We start from the raw sequence: 13,196 nt of genomic DNA, 5'->3' as shown, positions 1-13,196 counted from the left end.
TTGGCCAACAAGGATTTCTTTTAAAGCCTAAGAACTGCTATGGCTTCCAATATTATGTATTTTCTTTTTCGTTTACTTGCCTATTGTAGTCGCACAAGAGTACAGAGCACGCTTAAGCGGGCTTCCTTTATCGCTACACTGATTGACCGTTGCTAACTGTTGAGTAACGCGTGCTGCTGCAAAAGCTAATTATATTTGCAGCCACTACAACTACCTCAGCTGGTAGCTGGAGGGGCTACCCAGGTATGACTGGTGTGCCACTCATTTCTTTTTTTTTTTTCAGCTTTCTTTTCTATGAACACTATATTACGGCTTCGCTCTACAAATCCGATAACTGGCGCGCTTGCTATTGTTCTTGAAAGCTGCAAGTCCTAATGAAACTTTGCGAATAGCTCTTGTACTGTTTGTTCACGTCCGCGAGTGTATGTGACCTTAGTGTTTCTTGCTCTCATCGCGTGTGTTAGATTTCTCACTTAACGCCTAAAGTAGCATTCCAGGCCGTCAGCGTATGAAGACATCTCCGGCATTCCATTAAAATCGGCGTCTCTCTCTCTCTCTCTGCCACTCTACTTTTCACAAGTGTGTTATCCTCTCGTGCATTTCCGCTGAAGATAACCCCTTTTAGTGACACGTTCTGGCGTTCACCTTCTCGAACTACGTGCAGGTTCCACTCCAAGGCCCACGAGAAGCGCTGGGCGGAGGTGGAGCGCCAGGTACAGGCGCGGGGTACCTATGACCTCACCGAGACAGAGCTCGTGTTCGGAGCCAAGCTTGCCTGGAGGAATTCGGCCAGATGCATTGGCAGGATACAGTGGTCGAAGCTGCAAGTACGCAGTCAAAACCTTGGCCTTTAGGGTTGTTTTACAGCGAAACTGTTAAGGGCAGTTCTGCGATGGTCTTTTTTTTTGTCATCGGTGAAGAGCGTCGGTGAAAGGCGGCGTGCGACGGCGTGGCCGATATGAAATGTCAGTCAAGGAGAGCAGCCAACAGCGCCGGCTGCGTTGTGAGTTCCGCTATATTACAGCGAGGCTGTATAAGGCTAGGGTTCCACGTGTTTTTGTTCTCCGTGAAAAAAAAACTACAATCATCAATGGCTCATATTCCTGTAAGCACGCAAACACTGTAATCGCTTGTAGCCCCTTAAGGCAGAGGCTACATACAATACTCAGCAATAGGAAGTGAACAGTGGTGCTTAGGTTCTTTGGAATCATGCCTACAACATACAGAACAGCATACGTTTCAATAAAGAACAAGCTCAAAAAAAGAGAGCCTCAGAACCCCATAATTGATGATAAGGCGCTCGTCATAGCAATGCGAGGCACGTACCGCTCCCCGCAAACGTTTCCCGGCTAACATTACTGTTACGCAAGCTGCCACGGCGACGGCAGCTTGCGACGTGGGGTGTGACGTCCCCAGCCTTTCGTATGTAAAATTACCAGCCTATAGCAGCTGATTTCGATGTCGTTGCAGCACCGCTATGGGCCGCGGTGTGCTGTCGAAATTACGACTACTCCCATTTCTACCATTACTCGAACACAGCACTACTACCGCTACTCTAAAGTCATAAAGCATTGCATACCACCCTCAGCAGTTGTAGCGGTGGTTTCGAACAGCTTCGCTGGTCATCCACGTTCACAGAGTGGAATGGCTCATGTTTCTCTTTATTTTTTTATTTTTTTTTGCTTTGAAACATAATTATCGTGAAAGGAAACGCTGCTATACACCCAAACTGTAGCGCGCAGCTGCAAAGGAAAACCATACGAGTTTCTCACAAAGAAAGCCTTCGCAGTTGGAAGAAAAAATCATCCTGGTCTGGTAGATCGAACTCCAGACTGACAACTTTCCGGGCACAGTCGCTCTACTACCTGAGCTAACCAGGAGGCTAGCCGATTGGAGCGTGGGAGTGAATTGATCGACTACTCGGAACACACAGACCCTGAATAAAAGTTGTGCGGAATCCCGCAAAGTGAATTCCGCGAGCCCTGAAGGTACTTCACCTTGCGTGCTTCCGCAAGACGGATTGGTTATGAAAGAAATGTTACCTTCCCTGCACATCATTCGAATAGACTTCTGGTCTATTTCGGCGTGGTCTTGTTTTTTTCTGTTTTCTTTAGCAGTTCTTTTTCTTTCCTGTTTTTCACGTCTCGTTCTACCGGCTTCCCACTGGAAGTATGCTCGCGCGGATGCGGCGGTGAACGCTGTCCGTGTGTTTTCGCAAAGCAGCTTGCGTGGTAGCCCCGAAGCGGCCGCATGACCAGGACGTCGGTGAAGCGAACAGTCCCCTAAATGTACTTCCGATGAGTGCGTGAGAGCTCGCTTATATACAGCTTCGCTATCTTTGACGTACCAGTTGCTCGAATTTGCATATGCATCTGCGAAGGCTTTCGACCGCCAGCGGTGCTCTTGGGCTTTTTACACGGTCTAGTGAATAACTGAACGTTTAATCCTGTAATAAGTGAAAACTGAACACATCGGCTCGATCATCGGCTAGATCGCCGCTAGTCGCATGGTATATAGGTAGTCTATTAGCCACGCGCCGCGATGCATTGCACGCCTCCGCTTGGCAGCTTCGTGAATTTTAACTCCTGCATTTCACAGTCGTTGATGATGATGATTATGATGATTATGATGATTATTTATTAATTCAATTCAATTCAGTTTATTTATTTCTTATACTAGAAAGAGGAGCACAAGCTAAAGCCCATGTCGCCTGGCAGAAGGCCTTATCGACCTAATAAGGTTATAATAAGGTGTTAAGCAAGTAGTTGATAAATTAAGAGATCTGTGAGGTCCTATTATAGCATTGCGAACAGGAGGGGTGACTGCCCATTTGATGATAAACGCTCAGAGAAAGCCGTCTGTAATCAATTGCCGACGGTGCGCGTCACAAACACACATGCGAGCGCACTGCTGCTGCGAGCTTGACAACTGTGCCAGCGAGTGCGCTTGAAAGTGTGCCCGCCGCGGTGGCTTAGCGGCCATAGTTTTGCTCTGCTAAGCACGAGGTCGCGGGATCAAGTCCCGGCCGCGGCGGCCGCATATCGATGGGGACGAAATGCGAAAACGCTCGTGTCCCGTGCATTGGGTAGCGCGTTAAATATTCTCTGGTGGTCAAATTTTATAGGGGTTCCGCACTATGGCGTGCCCATAATCAAATCGTGGTTTTTGCACGTAAAACCCAAGGATCCATTCATTCCTTGCTTGAAAGTGATTAACCTCAACCGAGCAGCGCCGAGGAAGGCCTTACTTATCTCCACGAGGGAATCCGACTTGTGATAAAAAAAAAATTATGCAATTTAGCTTATTCGTTTCTTGTTTCGTTTTTTTCTGGCCACCCCAGGTATTCGACGCAAGACACTGCTACACTGCAAGGGACATGTACGAAGCCATCTGCGCTCATCTCAAGTACAGCACGAACAAAGGAAACATCAGGTAAGATGCCGTTCGTTCGCGTCGTCCTCTTGACTCGGTTGCATTGTGAGCTGCTTTCGCGAAAACTGCTGATTTCAAGATGCCGTTTCGTCTGCGAAGCAGCTCCTTCCTGCTGCTGCCGGCAGGCGGCGACGTAAGTCTGTGCCAGGGCCGGCTTTTCAGACGCCATTTTTCCCCTAGGCGAAAACAGTTTCTCATTGTTATCTTTGAAAACAGGCGACTAATGGTGCCAAGTGTTATACTAAATACGATCGTTCTGCAAAATTTGAGCAAGAACAGTGCAGTGGTGAGTGCGAAAACCTTTTTTGAACACACGCACCCAAGTATTCAGGATACTGTACATACATACATACATACATACATACATACATACATACATACATACATACATACATACATACATACATACATACATACATACATACATACATACATACATACATACATACATACATACATACATACATACATACATACACACACACACACACACACACACACACACACACACACACACACACACACACACACACACACACACACACACATACATACATACTATAAAGGAGGTTTATTGGGGTTTGTAGCGACCGCTGGTTCTACGATGCACCGAGCACAGTCCCCGAGCTCGAGCCTCTGCTGCGCGCTTGATGCTGCCGATGCTGCTGACTGCGCGCACGTTCCTCATCTTCCTTACAATGGCCCCGCGGAAATAAAGGAGCCATCCTGGCGACTTAGTTTTCTGGAAGGACGGTAGGATTGTGATACGGCTTGAGACGCTGAACGTGAACGACTTCGCGGTTACGACGTCGCATGTCGGACGGCGGCGTTAGCGGCTCAACCAGATAATTAACGGGTGATGTTCTCTCGAGAACGCGGTATGGACCGTCGTACTTCGGAAGGAGTTTTGAAGCGAGCCCAGGCGTGCGGTGTGGCACTAACAACCAGGCGAGAGCGCCCGGGAGAAAAGTGGCAGTCGAGTTCTGGGCATCGTGAACGGCTTTTTGGCGGTTCTGGTCATCCGAGGTGAATCGGCGGGCAAGCTGGCGACATTCCTCTGCTTGTCTGGCGGCATCCAGATGGGTCCGGCCGGTAGGGCAGAATGGTGTCGATGGTGTGCGAAGGATGACGGCCGTAAAGAAGGTAAAAGGGTGAGAATCCGGTAGTGGCCTGAGTCGCGGTGTTGTAGGCGTAGGTGACAAACGGAAGAACTAGGTCCCAATTAGAGTGATCAGGTGAGACATACATGGCGAGCATGTCACCAAGAGTTCGATTAAAGCGTTCCGTGGTACCGTTAGACTGTGGGTGATAAGCAGTGCATTTACGATGAACAATAGCGCATTCAGCAAGCAATTGTTCGATGACTTCAGATAAGAAGGTGCGGCCTCGATCGCTTAAAAGTTCACGTGGACCTCCATGACGAAGGAGAAAACGACGAAGTAGGAAATTGGCGACCTCCTGCGCTGTAGCATTTGGTACAGCAGCAGTCTCCGAGTAACGGGTTAAGTGGTCTACCGCAACGATTATCCACCTGTTACCGGCAGGAGTCAACGGAAGCGGCCCGTAGAGATCTATGCCCACGTGTTCAAAGGGTCGGGATGGGCATTGTAAAGGCTGGAGTTCACCGGCGGTATTGTGCGGTGGCGCTTTCCGGCGTTGGCACTCATGACAAGAGCGGACAAACTTTCGAACGAAATTATACATTCCCCGCCAGTAATAGCGGTGTCGAAGTCTTTCGTAGGTCTTGAAGACTCCCGCATGGCCACACTGAGGGTCGACGTGGAACGAGGAGCAGAGCTCTGTTTGCAAGATTCACGGAATGACGAGTAACCAGGTGCGTCCCTCTGGGGCATAGTTGCGTCGATACAGTAGCTGATCGCGAATCGCAAAATGAGGCACTTGGCGCCGAAGCGTACGTGACGCTGGAACTTTCGACGTATGCGAGAGAAGGTCGAGCAGAGATGCAGTCCAGGGATCATTACGCTGTGCAGCAGCGATAGTGTCAACGTCCAGAGAGGATAATGTGCACTCGCAGGGGGAGTCGTGACTGGCCTTCGGGGGAAGCGGTGATCGGGATAGCGCGTCAGCGTCGGAGTGCTTTCGCCCGGAACGGTACACCACGCGGATGTCGTATTCTTGGATTCGCAATGCCCAGCGGGCAAGGCGGCCCGATGGATCTTTGAGCGTCGACAGCCAACATAGTGCGTGGTGGTCGGTCACTACGTCAAAAGATCGGCCGTATAAATATGGGCGAAACTTGCCAAGCGCCTACACAATGGCCAAACACTCCTTTTCTGTAACGCTGTAATTGGTCTCCGCCTTGGTTAACATGCGACTCGCGTATGCGACGACGTATTCTGGGTGGCCAGGTTGACGCTGGGCCAACACAGCGCCAAGGCCTACACCGCTTGCATCGGTATGGATTTCGGTTGGCGCTTGTGGGTCAAAATGGCGAAGAATGGGTGGCGTCGTGAGAAGACGGCGCAAGGTTGTGAAGGCGTCGTCACATTCTGGAGACCATGATGAGAGAACTCTAGCGCCACCAAGGAGCTGCGTGAGAGGCGATATAATTGACGCAAAGTTTCGAACGAATCGCCGGAAGTAAGAGCAGAGGCCGATAAAACTGCGTAGCTCTTTCATAGTAGTAGGTTTTGGGAACGCAGTAACAGCACGTAGCTTCTCGGGATCCGGGCGAATGCCCTCCTTTGACACGACATGGCCTAAAATTGTTAGCTGACGAACAGCAAATCTACACTTCTTCAAGTTAAGTTGCAACCCGGCGTTGGTCAAGCAAGTGAGTACGTGCTGGAGGCGGAGCAGGTGTGTTGGGAAATCAGGGACGAACACCACAATGTCGTCAAGATAGCAAAGACATATTTTCTATTTGAGGCCACGCAGAACATTATCCATCATTCTTTCGAACGTAGCAGGTGCGTTGCAAAGTCCGAAAGGCATGACGGTGAATTCATACAAGCCGTCTGGTGTAACAAAGGCAGTTTTCGGGCGATCGGCCTCTGCCATCGGAACCTGCCAGTAGCCTGACCGCAAATCCACCGAAGAAAAGAACTCGGCTCCCTGCAAACAGTCCAGAGCATCATCGATGCGTGGTAATGGGTAGACGTCCTTCAGCGCGATCTTGTTCAACCGCCGAAAGTCAACACAGAAGCGGATGGAACCGTCTTTGTGACGAGGACCACAGGAGAGGCCCATGGGCTTTGGGAAGGTTGAATGACGCCTCGACGGAGCATGTCATCGACCTGGTCTGCAATGACGCGACGTTCCGTAGCGGACACGCGATATGGTCTTTGTCGCAGGGGTGAGTGAGTGCCAGTGTCGATGTAATGCTTGACTGTCGATGCACGGCCAAGAGAGGTTTGCGCAACGTCGAAAGAAAGGCGGAAGTGCTGAAGGATTGCGACAAGTTGAGATCGCTGCGAAGGCGTCAGATCTTCGGCGATGAATGGGCTGAACACACCAGTCGATGTTGAGTCTGGTACGGAGAGGGCACTCAGTTCATGGGCGGCAGTAGAAGACACTTCGTTGAGGACGGAGACAATTCGTGTTGATTCGACCGACTCGACGTAACCAAGGCATTCGCGGCGGAGCAGTGATATCGGCGATGAAAGATGATTGTAAATGGGCATCGTGCTCACACCGGCGGCAAGGTCAAGAGCTGCAAAGGGCAAAGGAAGTGCTTTTCGGGTAACAAAGTGATGAAAGGGCATGAAGAAGACCGTCCCATCGGATATGGTACTACAGAAGACTGGTGCGAATGCTGACGAGCACGGGGGGATACAGGTGTCTTCTTTCACGACAATTTTAGCGGCATGATGAGCATCGACCGAGGCCAGGTCACCAAGGTGGAAAAGTTCAATCTCAGCCCGAGCGCAATTGATGATGGCATTGTGGCGTGACAGAAAATCCCATCTTAGAATAACGGCGTGGGAGCACGATGAAAGAACTATGAATTCAATCGTGTACAAAACGTCCTGTATGATCACACGGGCAGTACGAGCAGCGGTAGGGTGAATGGGTTGAGCACTCGCCGTTCGGAGCGACAATCCAGACAGAGACGTCGTCACTTTACGAAGCGAACGGCAAAACCTGGCATCCATAACTGAAATAGCGGCACCGGTATCGACTAAGGCGACTGTAGCGACATCTTCGATAAGCACATCAATGACATTGACAGCTAAAGGAGGAGCACTTCGGCATGTCGACACTTGCGCAGTTCTTGCCTCAGGAACTGCGTCGTCTAGTTTCCCTCTTCGTTAGAGACGGGTCGTCGACGCATAGGGGAAAGCGATCGACGACGTGGGGAGGGTGACCGGAGGCGTTCGAAGCGAGGACGGCGATCAGTCTGGGAGCGAGCAGGTGATGGGTCGAAAGGTCCGTAAGGCGCTCTTGAATCAGGCGGCGCATAGGGTGCTCGGCGATCGTCATCGAACGCCTGCGAGCGGCGGCGGCAGAACCTTGCGACATGACCGGGACACCTACATGCGAAGCATATAGGGCGATTGTCCGGCGTACACCACGGCTTAGCGACGGCAGTGGTGGTCCAGGGGACGGGAGGTGGAGGGCTGTGCACAGGCTGCTGGAAGCGACGCACGGGCACAGTGCGAGGGGCCATTGCAGCAACCGTAGCATAAGTGACTGGTGTAGCCACGACATCCTGCTGGTGAACAGCCGGCAGCGCTTCCGCGACCTCTTCATGGATCACGTTACGGATATGAGACGGCAAAGTGCTGGCAGACTCCTGAGTGACGGACACCAGAGATAGCTGTCGTGCGACTTCTTCGCGGATGAAATCCTTGATTTGCGTTATCAGGGAGGCTTGTTCTGGGGCGGTGGTAAGACTGCAGAGTGATGCCGCATTTGGTGTGGGATGTCGCCTTGTCAGAGCTCGCTGCTTACGCAATTCATCATAGCTCTGGCACAAGCTGATGACGTCGCCAACAGTGCGCGGGTCCTTGGCCAGAAGCATTTGGAACGCGTCATCGTCGATTCCCTTCATGACGTGCTTGATCTTTTCCGCTTCCGTCATGGTAGCGTTCACGCGCCTGCACAAATCGAGAACGTCTTCTATATAGCTGGTGAATGTCTCACCCGTGTCCTGTGCGCGTGTACGCAAACGCTGCTCGGCTCGGAGTTTCCTGACGGCGGGTCGGTCAAATACTTCTGTAATCGACGTCTTGAGCGCCGACCACGTTCGGATATCCCTTTCATGATTTCTGAACCAGAGACTGGCCACGCCCGCGAGGTAGAATGACACGTAAGCCAGCTTGTCCGAGTCATTCCATTTGTTGTGAACGCTCACCCGTTCGTAGGACGACAGCCACTCTTCAACGTCGTTGTCGTCGGTTCCGCTGAAGATGGGAGGCTCCCGCTGGCGAACGGTGCCAGCGCAAGGGACGGGTGGCGATGGAAGAGTCTGCTGGTCGGCGTCCGGCATGGCAGAGGGTAGCGTCCGAGAACGGAGTTCCAGGATGGTAGAGTGGAACGTTACCCCGCACGGCTCCACCACTTATAAAGGAGGTTTATTGGGGTTCGTAGCGACTGCTGGTTCTACGATGCACCGAGCACAGTCCCCGAGCTCGAGCCTCTGCTGCGCGCTTGATGCTGCCGATGCTGCTGACTGCGCGCACGTTCCTCATCTTCCTTACAATACATACATACATACATACATACATACATACATACATACATACATACATACATACATACATACATACATACATACATACATACATACATACATACATACATACATACATACATCGAGAATGGCGTCTTCTGAGCGTTGCCCCATTCACAACGGCTGTTGCATAAATGTGTTGTGTGACATCTTCAGGTCTGCCATCAGCATCTTCCCGCCGCGCACGGACGGCCACCATGACTACAAGGTGTGGAACGCGCAGCTGATCCAGTTCGCCGGACACAAGCAGCCCGACGGTAGCGTCATCGGCGATCCGGCCTCCGTAGAGCTGACAGAGGTCGGTACCTCTTGTATTCAGATAAAATGCGCCTCCGCGTAGTTTGTATCAAACTGTGTGTCCTCACCGTCATACGCTTGTTTCTTTTTTGTTCTTCTTCTTCACGATCTGCTTTATTCGGGCGCACCACACATAAATCCAGTCTGAGGTTTCCGCTTGTGAGTGGGTTCGTGTCGCCAATCCGCCATCCGTCTTCTGGTGCCTAAAATATCACGAATTGATCGAAACCGAATATTGCACATTTTCGCGTTGTAAATTTAGTACATGACTAGTGCAGTATGTTAGGTGGACATTACCTAACTCTCGTCCTTACCTTCTTTTTTTTTCTTCTTTTTCAAGCGAAGGTTTCCTTGCGAATCGTCCCAGACTTTCCTGACCGATGCTACTGGCTGGATGCTACTGTCATCCTGCCGAACAGCTACGAAATAATGTTGCACTAGAATGACGTGCTCTTGGAAAATGTTTATGCGAAGCGCCCTATTTTGTAGCAAAATAAGTGGACCAACGTGTCTTATACGTCTTATCCCCCGTCTGTCAACAGTACGTCAAAGAGCAGTGTAAAAGATTAAAAAAAAACATGATTTCCAAGTTACTTTTATTCAAAGGCCACCTGGCGCTGAGCAACACGAAAGAGGCCGAGGCAAGTTTCTTGCACAGCTAGCCTCGTAGTATGTAGATTCGAACTTCGGTTGCTCTCTAAGGTTACGCCCAAATATTTACTAGAATTTTTATGCTCAATCACTATGTTATTAAAGTTCAGGCCACGAATTTCAGCCGCTATGAGTGGCTGAAGTGTAGCTAGAGTGAACAATTACGAATATTTAGGCATCGCTATAGCGCCCGACCTTCGATGGGATGAGCGTGTATCGAAAACTGCGATGAAGCCAACGAAGAAGCTCGGCTATTTAAGGCGGTCTCTACGACACACCCCACGGGAACTAAACTCAATAGCTCACAAAACACTCATTCGTCCTATTAAGGAGTACGGATCAATCGTTAAGGAGTCATATACGCAAGAAAACGCTAAGAAACTAGAAGTTGTAGAACAGAACGCATCCAGATTTATCCACAACTTATATAGCAGGCATGCATTCGTGAACTTCTTGTGAATTAAGACTCACTTCGATTGTTTGCGCACACGACGGCAACGAGATGGTCTAAAGTACATGTATTTATTGTTTCACGATAAACAAGTACATATAGCAATACGATCGCATCAGCATAAAAAAATGGAAATATTTTTTCCTGTCAGACTGAGGCATTCAAGAATTCTTTTCTTTCCCCTTAAGGATGATCCACATGGAAATAGGCTTCGAGCCAGTATTGTTCAAAGCCCAACTCAGATTTCTTTACAGACGCCCTAAAAGTGTACTTATAAAACTACTACTTTCTCTCTGTCTTAAAATTGTTGATGTGTTCACTGTTCAGATCACTCTTGCTCTCGGTTTCGGTTCTCTTTTCTTTTAATGCCGATACGTCTGGAACATCTGCATTTTTTAACACGACAGTGTTTTATGCCGGGGTCCATCATATACTTCCTGTAACGGATGTGACGCAGGCGCGAATGCTAAAAATATAGTCTCTCTTGACAGGGATGGCGCCGCAATCTGGGACCAGTGAAGCGAAGTACTGCATCATGACACTAACGATCGCCGACAGTGAGCGCTTCGGTAGTCTCAGCGCAGCGGAAGCTCCAACGCGGTGTAACCTGGTGTAGGCGGTGTAGGTCTTCTGCCGAGGTGACGACGCAGTTTCCGCACATTGATTTGTCTTTCGCGTCCGATCAGCCTGTGGCACCTCGTTGCCTACGGGGTGCAGCTTCAACATGCATCAACAGTACTTAAACGCCGCCTACTGCTTCGCTTGCGATCGCACCAACTACAAAAACGGCTGCGCTAAGCGGCGCAGAAAGGCAACGGCGTCGACGGGCGAATCTCGCTTTGGTCCGGCGAGAGACACGCTATAGCGTGAAGCAGAACGCGTTCCTTCGCGCGTTCGCGGCACACGCTGTGAACTCTGCCACTCGCATTCCTGAAGCTGAGCGCGTCGCAACTCATCCGGCTGCCCAAGGCGCTACGGAGGCGCACTAAAATGCTCGTACATTCGCCGAAGCGATTCGGCAGCAGGACGCCGCTCGCCAACAGGACGCTGCGCGCCAAACGAACCTGCAACACAGTCGCCGGCCCGCAAATCGTGCGCCTATCACTGCAGCGGACCGTCAGTTCACGAAGCAAGCATGCAACCGCTTCTGTGAAGACACGTTTCGCTTCCGTGTTCTAACGATTACTATGAAAGACGGATGAACCACTTTTTTTTCGGTTTCCGATAATGCGAGGTGAATTTCTATGTCAGTCAGGTTAAAAGAAGTAGCCGGCACCATCTGTTGGCGCCAACATCTTCTTGTTTGTTTATGTCATTAAACAATTATAACATCTACGACAAGAGAGGATACATCGAACACTGGCTGGATTATAGGCAACGCTACGCTATGCCTCGGATTATGTCTTTTTTCTTCTCTATTTTCTTCTCTATTTTCTTCTCTATTCCTGATTAGACTCGCGATGTCGTGATTTTTAATGTTCTGTATGCTTTCCAGTGAAATGGGAAATGTTAACTTTTAAGCCCCCTCCCGCTTATACAGACTAAAATAGGCCAGCAGAACTTTTTCAAATAAGTAACTTATTAAAGCAAATGGGCACATTGCCCGAACAAACGCATCTGTACTTTGGACAATATGTTATGTACTTTGTCTCGTTATTGTTTAGTAAACCAGGTAGACAGGTGGAATAACTCGTAATTTGTGTTAGCTTCAATTGTTTCTAGTACTCTGCCTGTCAATCTTATCGTGGTGTCGTGGGCGTACACCACAGTTACAGAATACCTTCTGGACTATGGAAAGTCGTTTATGTAAAGACAAAATAGCACGGGACCCAGCACGGTTCTTTGGAAAATCCCAGTTCGCACACTTTCCTGGGATGATCGGAAACTGACTAGATAAGCAAGTTGTTTTATATTGCAGAAGTAGCAACATCAGAAGACAACATAAAATCTTGAAACCATAGTTATATAGTGAATCGAATGATCGACCGTGTCAAACCCTTTCTTAAAACCTAAGACAAATGGTTCAGCTGCCTCGTTACTGTACAACGATGAATACAAATATTGGGACAATGCATCTATCACGGCTGAAGATTATCCAATTTTTCGGAATGCCTGTTGAAAGTGAGATATTACATTGTTTCATTACAAGTGTTCGCGCAGTTGTGCTGCAAGAGTCTTCTCAAAAACCGAATTAATTACTCTAAGAAAGGAAATATGACGGTGTCTGCTCGGGCTGTCATTATTACCTCGTTTGTAAATTCAAAGTAATTTGGCTACCTTGGAAGCATCTCAGTAAATACCGTCGCGGATTACATGATTAATTAGTAGGAATTGTCGCTGTAGCCTCGAACCGCGCTAGTATTCTGTATTATTTTGCCACGAACATGTGTTGAGTGCGTGACAGCAGGATTCGAGTAGGCTTGCGGCATTTGCCGGTATCTCTTCCACCTCAACACAGCTTTCTACAATTGGAGGAGGGGCCCGCGTGATAGTGCGTTTCCGGAACAAAGAAAAAAAGAAGCTTAAACGTTAAACAGGAAGTTAGCTACAAATAATGACACGGCATTCTGTAGCGCATATTTTATATAGCCTATGCGCAAACATGGTGAGCAGCTGCCCTCCCTCCCCCCCTTCAATCAACAGCCCACGTTTCTCCTCTTCGTGCAGTCC

The 13,196-nt window shown here is 49.5% G+C and overlaps 1 protein-coding gene across 1 annotated transcript in view; it reads left to right on the top strand.

Moving 5' to 3' along the window:
* The window catches only part of Nos (Nitric oxide synthase), a 452,800-nt gene that overhangs the window by 349,140 nt on the left and 90,464 nt on the right, over window positions 1–13,196 (top strand). Inside the window, exons 4-6 of the mRNA XM_072287201.1 lie at window positions 665–827; window positions 3,341–3,432; window positions 9,284–9,425. Coding sequence (XP_072143302.1) covers window positions 665–827; window positions 3,341–3,432; window positions 9,284–9,425 — 397 coding nt within the window. The remainder of the gene's footprint in view (window positions 1–664; window positions 828–3,340; window positions 3,433–9,283; window positions 9,426–13,196) is intronic.

This window comes from Dermacentor andersoni, chromosome 3 (genome assembly GCF_023375885.2).
Source record: "Dermacentor andersoni chromosome 3, qqDerAnde1_hic_scaffold, whole genome shotgun sequence".
NCBI lineage: Eukaryota > Metazoa > Arthropoda > Arachnida > Ixodida > Ixodidae > Dermacentor > Dermacentor andersoni.
Note: the sequence above shows the minus strand (reverse complement) of the source record. Positions and strands in the feature narration are given on the sequence as shown.